The 10,684-nt window shown below is 41.6% G+C and overlaps 1 protein-coding gene across 1 annotated transcript; it reads right to left on the bottom strand.

Annotated features, from left to right (window-relative positions):
* Positions 1-8,478: 8,478 nt before the first annotated feature.
* LOC134910783 (olfactory receptor 13C9-like) lies at positions 8,479-9,414 on the bottom strand. The gene has a single exon (XM_063919167.1). It carries the CDS (start codon positions 9,412-9,414, stop codon positions 8,479-8,481), a length of 936 nt encoding a protein of 311 aa, XP_063775237.1.
* Positions 9,415-10,684: the final 1,270 nt, after the last annotated feature.

Raw genomic sequence — 10,684 nt, 5'->3', positions numbered from 1 at the left:
CAACATACAGTACCAGCTGCACCCCTATGTTTTAAAGTATGCAGGGCCAGTGTAATGTTATTTGAACAGCAACACCCCTATATTTGACAGCATACAACAGTGTGCTTTTATTTTTTAACAACTGCACCACTGAATTTTTAAAACATTAAGGGCAAGCAGCACCTCAATATGTTACAGCATACAGCAGTGTGCTTTTAATTTTTAACAATTGCACCCCTGCATTTTAAAAACATACAGGACCAGTGTAATGTTATTTGAACATCAACATTCCTGTATTTTTCAGCATACACGAGCAGCGTGCTTTGATTTTTTTTAACACCTACACCTCTGGATTTTTACAACATACAGGGCCAGCAGCACCCTTATATTTTAAAGCATACAGGAGCAGTGTGCTTTTCATTTTTAACATCTGCACCCCTGAATTTTTACAACATACAGGGCCAGCAGCACCTCTATACAACACAATGACAGCCAGGACAGCAACACCCATGTACAGCGGCAGCACATGAAACACCAGTGACAGTCAGGACAGCACCCCTAACACAGCACAGGTACACCACATTGACTGCAGCAGCACCCCTACAGAGCACACACTAACCCCACCCGATGCCACCATCCACAGAGAGAGACAGAGGTCTATCTCCCTCACTCTTCAAGTCTGGAGTGAAAATGGCGGCGATGCGTGGCTGTTTATATGGGATCCAAAACCCACGACATTCCTACAGTGGGATGATGATGTTTTGCCTCATTCTGGTTTCCGAGTCTGGCGGGAAGTCCTGAGCCGGACTCGGATCCGGGCTCAGGACAAGATGTTTGGGAGTTTCCTGAACCAGTAACTCAGTACCCAGTGTATGCAAAAGTTGGAGAGCTACCAACCAATTCTAGGGAAGGTGTCTTGTGGGTGTGAATAAAAGGAGTATTCTCTGGCAGTGGTATCGTCAGGGATCAGAAAGTCGCAGTGAGTCAGTCAGAAGAAAAATAGAGGAGGTTGCACTACCCTCAACCTACCAAAGCCTCTGGATCTGTTAACAGAAGGAGATAGTTCAGACTTGAAAACTTCACCCAGAATTAAGTGGCCTTTGATCCACCCCTGTAATTTCATTTATAAATGTAAATGGATACATTAGCACAGATTGGAGCATAGATACTATACCAGTGTAAATTTATCCTTATTATTGTTAATTTAAGGAAGATATAATGGCCCTGTAGGTCTGAATCCAGTATGTCACAGTTGAAGGACTGCCTGAATAGTTTGACCACCCCCATGGTCTTATTATGACAGGAGGCAGCCTTAAAATCACCCAAGCAGTTTCCTGTCAAGACATTCTTATCAGACGCTTTCCAGTGGGTTTCCTAGAGGAAAGCTACATCAGAGTGATATTTTGACAATTGTTGTATATTTTTTTCCTCTTAATGGTGGTTTGTAACACGAATTGTAATGAATCAGCCACCCGTAAAGTGTCCAAGGTAGTAGATGTATCATGGGGCATTTACCCTATACCTTGTTGAGGCAACCAGATATTGCAAGTTAGGAATGTGCACACCAGCCTGTCCTAGCAAGCAGGTGGATTGTATGGGGAATTATCATGGAAACCTGGACAAACCCAAGTATCATATGTTGCACACCAGACAACTATGTATATAAAGAAAGCCAAAATGGTAATTGAGTAATTTTTCAATTTTAAAATGAATCAGGAATGTGGCAATCAGGGCCTGAGAGGGAGGGGGAGATTCCTAAAAGAAATATGTAGCATATATATGAGGCATACAGTAGATATGGAAATGTTGAAACAAAAATAACATGAAATGGATGCAGACATATGAGCAATAAAGTATAAAACAATTGCAATATGTGTCAGCAAACTACTCAGAGCAAAGAGCAGTACACCTAATACAAAAATAAGATTTTTGACACCCAATTAACCTTTAAAATAAGAAAAATATTAGGCAAATACTGTACTTAATCAGGTGTTGTGAGGAAACAACGGTCATTCATAAGATGTGGAATTATGCGGAGATGAAGGTTGAGCAGATTTCAAGAAGCTACAGTAGAAGCAGATTTTGGAGGGTCAAAAAAGTGAACCTTGACATTGTTAAAGATTCGTAATTTAGCAGGATATAGGAGGGCAAAATGGTAACCACCTTCAAACAATTCCTTGGAGACAGATGAGAATTCCCAACATCTCATGGCAATATTATAGGAAAAGTCTTGGAAGAGTAGTAACGGAGAGCCTTTATAGGTTAGGTTGGACTGTTTTCAAAAAGCCTCCAATATCATAGTTGAGGATATGCATAATGGCCGGACTGAGACCATCTGGAAAGATCCTCTGTACACTTTCAATGAGCAAAAGATGAGAGGCTGTATCAATACCCAACTCCGAGGGCAGCCATTTGGAAACTAATTGCATTAAGTCTTTCAGTTTAACAGACTCCAATAAGCCAATAAAATGAACATTGTTCCAATGGTAGCAATTTTCAAGGTTTGTCATGAAAGGTGGAGATATTAAATTTCTGTTTTTGGACCAAAGCTTTTGCAGCAGCTAGCTCATCTTCCAAGGACAATATCCTTTGCTTCATCAAGGCAAGTGGAATGCTGTAGTAACTGTGTAAGAGATGCGACCACATAGGTTTTTAGTTCAGCAAGGACAGTTAGCCTTTTTATAGGAGTGGAGAGATGATATCTGAAATTTCCTGAGCTCTGAGTAACAACTGTGATCTGGGTAGGGTCAGCTACCAGTGTAGAAACATCTTCTCTGCTAGGAGAAGTAGGTTACTGTGGGACATAAGGAGGAATATTTTTCATTTTATCTTTAACTGCTTGGCCACAAATGTCTTCATGACGCCAAGTTGGTGGGTGTGAAGGAACCAACACTCCCTATGTTGCCTTAATACATCAGCAAACTAATTAGTATGACAGGGGGTCCATAGTGTTCACCATGCCTGCTAGCAGAGTAGTGATAGGAAAACTAAATACCCCTTGTTAGCAAAGCATTTGAGGCTAAAGATAATAAGTCCCAGTGGCAGGAGCTATGTAGTAATGAGGAATCCATGGGTTTGTAGTGGACAGAAAAAGTAGCAAGTTCACTGCCTGTGCAGGACACCTAGAGGAGCAGTGATAGGAGCCCAGTGGTTAAGGCTTTATATATATATAAACAGGGTGGTGCAGATGATGCAGGTGGACTTCCCAATATATGCCAAATATTATGTTTGTCACGGTAATAGCCGCAGCAACACTCACCAGTCTTTGTTTAGGTGTGTCCAGCAAACAGGGTGTTCTGGCAGGGATTTGGCAAGGTGTCACCAGGTAAAATATCACAGACCTGTTTTTACCGCTCATTAACTGCCAGGCAGCTGCCCACTAAGAACGCATTGTCCTTCTGGGTCCCATGACTGGAGAGCTGTTTGTCAGCCCGCGGACTTATCTCAGGCACTGGTAGGAAGAACAGCCACTGTGGAAGCCTCTCGTCGCGGCTGTGTGCTCTGTCCAGTATCTCCGGCAGCTGACAAGCCTGTGGTGGAAGAAGGCAATATGGTGGTCAGGCAGGAGACAGGGATCTAGTGACTCCTGGTTCCAGTGGTATGGAAGCTGTGGGGAGTCAGATACTGAGAAATCACTTGTCCACTGCTATCCCCCATATCCCGATCATAAGGGAGGGCTCAATAGGTGGCAGGAATAGCCTGGAGTTAAGGGTTTTTACAGAACCATGGAGGAGCTCAGTTAATATTTGGCCATTCCTTTGGCCCACCCACTGGAAGTTCTACCATATATATTCTTTTAAGTGCAAATATACTGTATTTTAAAAATAAAACAGTTAACTGTCACTGTGGGTGGCTAGTGTGCAGGTGGGAGAATGCTACTAACACAAGTGTGCTGACACCTCTGCAATGTTTATAAATGCTCAGTACTGATTGTAATGTTGTTGTTTTTCCACTATACAGTCTACACCATTCCGCAGAGAAAGAAAAATCCTAACAAATTGGAACAACTAGTGAAAGTAATGTCTATTCTCCTGCTCGACCAACTGCATGAGATGGACTCTGTCATGCAGATGGACTATGTCATGCAGGCCCAAGAGGAAGCATGCCAGCCACCAGCAAAGGTTCCTTGAGGTAAAAAATAAATTGCAGCAGTCATTCATCTCACATATAATGTCCATGCAAGAAATCACTAGAGAATCCCAAAATATACATACAAGTGTATGGCATTCTTGGAATGTTTCTACTTTCTACTACCACACAAAGGAACCCCACACAACCACTGCACCAAGCCTCACCTTTACATGAGAATAGATATCCCCAGTACAATAGAGGGCATATTTATCATGACCCTCCTACAACTCCTCCATACCCCCAAAACCATGAATACACAATCAAAAGGCAACTGCCTTACGCCTGCAATTTTAAACCCCCTCCCCCCAAAAAGTTTTTTTTTTTGTGTATATATTTAGCAAAAATATACAAAGGTTTATATTTTTTATGGGATATTATTTTATATTTTAATATTGCATTTTATGTTTTAGAAATAGTTTTATTTACCATATGTCTTTTATGAAAGTCCTTTTTCCCTTGAACTTGTATTAAAAAAATGTGTGCCTGGACAGGAAAGCACCTGGAACCCTGGAACCCTAACAAAAGCACTTAATATTAGGTAATTTTGGGTGGTAAAATGTTAACCTGCATTTGTAAAATTTTGGCTGCTCTTCTGCCCAAAATAATGATGGTTATTCTGGCTTGTTAGCAAACCAAAAAAGCACACTAATGGACAAAACCTGGTTGAATTGTAGGTGGGACAAATGTAACATGTGCAGAGAGAGTTAGATTTGGGTGGGTTATTTTGTTTCTGTGCAGGGTAAATACTTGCTGCTTTATTTTACACTGCAATTTAGATTTCAGCTTGAACACACCCCACCCAAATCTAACTCTCTCTGCACATGTTACATCTGCCCCACCTGCACATGGTTTTGACTATTAGTGTGCTTTTTTTTTATTTGCTAACAAACCTAAATAAGGCCCAATGTGTGTACATATATGATATAGGTCTGGATGTAACTAAGGGGGACATTTACTAAGCAGTGATAAGAGCGGAGAAGTGAGCCAGAGGAGAAGTGCCCATGGCAACCAATCAGCACTGCAGTAACATCTATAATTTGCATACTATAAAATGATACAGAGCTGCTGATTGGTTGATGGGGAAACTTCTCCACTGGCTTACTTATCCGCTCTTATCACTGCTTAGTAAATGTATCTCTAAGTCCGAGTTCAGCGGCCATGCGGGATGCAGCTGAAGTTTTTTTAACCACTTAACTGACGATTATTCCCTTCAAAACCATTCATAGTTGTTGTTTTTTTTAAATGTGTTATTTATTATAGTAATTTCAAAAATATTTAAATATTTTTTTATGCACAACTGCAGAACGGATCTTCTCCTCAAAAGCTGGAGGACACAGTGGGTCGGCGCGGTCCCATGTGATCTCACTATGCCAGTTAAGGGGTTAAGGGGGCAATCATTTACAAGGCTAAAAAATGCCTTGAAAATGATTGTTCCTTTAAGAAAACATCAGAGTCCTGATTAGTGGGGAGGCATATTGTAATGTTGATGTCCCAGATTGTATTTGTGATGTATCGCTACAGCTACTGTAGCTTGACATGTGCTACTTTATGCACCAAAATGAAAACATGTCTTCCACCCTGATCAGCACTCTTTACCTACAGAGAACCCTGTATTGCCCCTGCACTTGTGTGTGTGCAGGAAACCACCTGTAACCCTAACAAAAGCACCTCTGTTACAGTTATGATAAGAGGGTCACAGAGTCACAGCTGGATACAGTAGGAGGGCCCAGGGTTGTTTTCAGACACAAAGTTGGGATATATTCACCATCTGACATCCTGGGTGTAATGCAGGGGTGGGGAACCTGCGGAACATCAGCTGTTGTTTAACTACATATCCCAGCATGCCCTGCAACAGTTATAGCATGGCCAAATGGCAAAACTAATGCAGGATATGCTGGTATGTGTGGTTCAACAACTGCTAGCGGGCCAAAGGTTCCCCACCCCTGGTGTAATGTGTTTGGTTGGTCTGGTCCAGGTTTTGCAGCTGGCTAAGAACAACAGTCAGGTGATCAGCAGCACATGAATGCTTGGTTTTAACCTCTGCTGGGAACAGAGGTCAGGGCTTCTGATGCTGAATAAGTCGGCCAGGCAATAGGTTGGGGGTGGTGGTTAGCATCAGGAAGCCAGGACTAGGAAGGTCCATTGATCTCATGTATGCCATAGTGGTATACCTGCTGCCGTGACTGCTTCATATTGTACTACAACTGTAACCTGCTGTGAGAGAATGCCTGACACTTGCGGTGCAGTGGCCTGCCAAGCTGCAGCTAACAAGCAACCCACTGTTTTACTGTACCGCTGGATGTGGTTCTTCCCAAGTTGTCACAAAATGTAAACAACTTCTGGCGGAAGGGTTCCTGCTTTTTGATGCTTGGTATTGTATTTTATGAACCTATAAAATATATAAATTGTTCAGGTGTGTACTTTTACTTATGTTTAATTCTTTCAAGACATTTTAAAAACATTGCTAAACATGCAGATACTGAACCAAAACCAGTTACAGTTTTTTAAAACCAAATAATCAAAATTTGTTCAAACCAGAAATTGTGTGCTCTATAACACTGAGGGAAGGTTTGCCATCAGGGTTTTCCAGATACGTTCTACACTGGCATTACCTTGGTCCCCCTCATGCAGAGCAGAAAGAAGTGGAGTTTACAGCTCCTCATTGTCCTGCACAGTCAACTCAAGTGAGAATTGTTCCTTCTGTATCTCACAGATATTGTGGAGAATACAGCAGGCAGCTACAACATTAGTTTGAGGTCCATGTCATTGGGATTCATCAAGTGGCACCAACGCTCTTTTAAACATCCAAATGCATTTGCCACCCCCATCTGGGAAGAACTAAGGGTGTGGGTGAAAGCAAATTTGTCTGGCGTAAACCATACTATTGGGCGTAACCCTTTATAAGCTGCCCCCGCATAGGATATGCTGTATCCTCACTGGGATCCGTATTGAGATCTGCATATGAAATGCTACGTTACAGTATTTTCTAGGAAAACATTGTAGTGTAGTGTTTCGTATGCAGATACAGCCACGGTCACACACAGAATATAGGCATGCCAAATATAACATTACTCAGCAAAAGATGTGTGTGTGTGTGTGTGTGTGTGTGTGTGTGTGTTTTGTGACTACAGTAAGATGCATTTTAATAGAATAAGTTGCATGAAAAGACAATCTGCTCTAACAAGTCACACCACGGCATGGCATGACTAGAAGGGCTGTTTATCATACAGGGAGGCTAGATGTACGTGGACACATCTGTAGTTGTAGTCCAATACAGCCTGTAGTACAGTCAAACATCATCCTTTGTGGTTGTAGTAATCCACTGGGTTGACATGAGGGACGATGATGGGCATGTGAGTCCCGTGGATGGCACCTGCACACTGGGGATACCCGCATCTCAGGAAGCCTTGGATGGTGTCATCTAGGTGCTCTACTATAAATTAAGAGACAAAGTGGTGGTAGAGGGTATCTAGTATTGCTTGTGTCACTTGGTACATGATCTTGCATATAGTGCTGATGACAACTCCAAACAAACAAGAGAGTGTGTTGTACTTCCTGAGGGTAGCATACCACCACAGAACAATCACCAGACTCCTTTTCGTGTCAGTAAGCTTTCGGAAGTTGATGGCCTGCATGATCAGTGCATGGGTTAAGTCCAGTAGATACTGAAACATAGCAAGCGACTCATTTTCAGTATGATTGCCACAGTGGATGAAATCAGGGCTCTCCTCCTGCACAAACACTGATGTTGAGAATTAGCTTTCTCTGTCAGAAATGACACCTTCCTCTTCATGTAACAACATTGCACTAGGTAACACAGAGTGAGACGCTCCATCATACTCCCAGTGGTTGCATCAAACAGCAGGAATCTGCAAATTCCAACACCAGTAAGTCATTGGCCATCATTGCTGCAATGCTGTGATCAGTCCCCATCCCTCCCCTTTCTTTCCTTTTATGACCTCATTTTTGTGAGGCTGAAAAAGGCCATCTTTAATTATATCCACAGCTTTTGCAGGACTGATCTGGGTTCAGTGTACACAAGGCCAACTTAGGAATAGCCTGTGCCAAAGGAGCAGTAGAAACAGGGTCTGAGCCGGGTCTGAAATACTGGGTCAGACACAGCATTTTGATGGAAAAGGGTAAGTGGCACTTTTCAAACCAATTAAATTTTTGGTGGAATTGGCTGCTGCATTTAAAGGGGCAATAATATTAAATACAAAACCACTGTATTTTTTTTTAATGCCACCTTAAAACCGTCCAAAGACACAGAGACACAGTGAATTTAAAAAGTGCTGCATAGTAAATTTACCCCAATTTTTTTAAAATGACATGAGAATATTACATCTTTCAGTGCTATTGATGAAATAATTACCCTGTCCATGGTACTGAAGACTTGGTTAATATTTTCAGAAAAGCTTCTTTCACCTCATTATTTCTCAAGCTGTAGATCAAAGGATTTAACACCGGTGTCACAACACCATAAACTAAAGAAATATACTTCAGGCTGGTTGTAAAACTTTTGGTTTGTCCCATGTACATGGTCATACTGGTCCCATAAAACATAAACACCACGGTCAGGTGGGAAGCACACGTTGAAAAAGCTTTTGACCTTCCGCCTGCTGAGTGGATGTTTAATATAGATATAATGATAAAGATGTAGGACACCACAATAAAAGCAAGTGGAGATAGTAGTACCAATACACTTATCACAAATATAGTTATTTTATAGAATCTGAGATCTCCACAAGCCACCTCCATTACTACCAATATCTCACAGACAAAATGGTCCAATTTGTTTCCTCTACAGAATACAAGAGGAGTTGAGGTAGGAATAGATGATAATGCATAACTCCCTGACCACATAATGACTGTAATAATTTTACATGTCCTCCAATTCATAATTATGGTATAATGTAAAGGGAAGCGTATGGCAATATAACGATCATACGCCATCACTGCCAGCAGTATGCACTCAGTAATTCCTAGGTAAAAACCAATCCTCATCTGTACCAGGCACCCAATGATGGAGATTCTCCTTTTCTTAGAAAAGACATCTAGTAACATCTTTGGAAGAGAACCAGTTGAGTAGAGTAAATCAAGGAAGGATAAATTACAAAGAAAATAGTACATAGGCGTGTGCAGCTGAGGACTGATGACAACAGCACATATCAGAAAAATGTTCCCCGAAATGGTCAGTGCATACATTAACAAAAATATCACAAACAGTAAAATCCTAGTTGGTAAATCTTGAGAAAATCCAGTTAGAATAAATTCTTTAAACAAGGTGTGATTGTCAATGTCCATGTTACAATTTACATTGGAGGTCTACACACCTGTAAAAAACACATTTGTTGTTAGAAATGTAGAATTTGATGTCAGATAAGATCCTCTTGGCCCCTCTGGTTAGCCTCTTTTTCTTTTATCCTTTTTGGCGATTTCAACCCTACAGTAACCACATACATATATCCAATGGTACGATCGCACAGGCCCATGTACCACAGGTGTGCCTTAATACGCCGGGCTGCAACTATGCCCCATGTATTCCTATGAGCATGCCGTGCCAGCTTTGCCATGAATAGGGTGCACGGCGGAAAAGCTGAGTGTGGCTACATCTGTACTTGTTCCATAGTTCTTTGTAAGGACATCTTTATGCCTATTTAAAGCATGTTTGAATTGCTGTACTGTTTTAGCCTCTACCAGCTCTGATGGACCTCTGAAGATCTTATCCATCCAGCCTTCTTAGAATCCAAGCCCATGGTTTCAAGTTTATTTAGCAGTCTGCGATGTAGGACCATGTCAAAAGCCTTACTAAAGTCTAGATAAGTTATATATATGCCTCCCTACCCCACCCCCCATTCATCTATTACTCCCCCATTAAATCTATGCTATTTGGGATCATGTAAATTGCTGGATTTGAGATCATCTATAACTCTTTCTTTTAAAAGTGTTATCATTATTTTCTCTGCTACTGATGTACAGATGCCTCCTCACACATGTAGTCTCAATACGCCATCCAGCGCAAGATTCAAGCCTTGACTGAGCCGCAAGGTCCCGTGCAACACTACTAATGTCAATGCATCTAGGATGCATGAGGAGAGTAATGTGATATATGACAGCTGTAAACTGTGTGTGACTGAGTCTGTATACGGAGCAGAGCAGAACTTGTATTGGAAAAAAGCCACGGCAGCTACATTGTATCACTTTGTCTACAGCTTTAGAGACTCAGTCACACACAGATATACAAGTGTTCCATTAATAAATCACATTGATCAGCACAGTCTACTCGTGCATCCTAATTACATTCAGTTGCCACTAAGACACATCTCTAGCCCCCCAAAAAAGCAAAAAAAGACAGCCGAAGCTAGAAGATTCTCCTGTGACCTGGCATGCCAAGAAGTCTGTTTGGCATGGCTACAACTAAAAAACATATCTGAAAGGCTCACTGGTCAGTAGTAGTGATGAGCGAGGTTCGGTTTTACTCGGTTTTACTCGGTTTTACTCGGTTCTCAAAACGGCATCTTATTGGCTATCCAAAACACGTGACATCCGTGAGCCAATAAGATGCCGTTTTGAG

The sequence above is a fragment of the Pseudophryne corroboree genome, chromosome 4 (assembly GCF_028390025.1).
Source record: "Pseudophryne corroboree isolate aPseCor3 chromosome 4, aPseCor3.hap2, whole genome shotgun sequence".
NCBI classification, from domain to species: domain Eukaryota; kingdom Metazoa; phylum Chordata; class Amphibia; order Anura; family Myobatrachidae; genus Pseudophryne; species Pseudophryne corroboree.
Note: the sequence above shows the minus strand (reverse complement) of the source record. Positions and strands in the feature narration are given on the sequence as shown.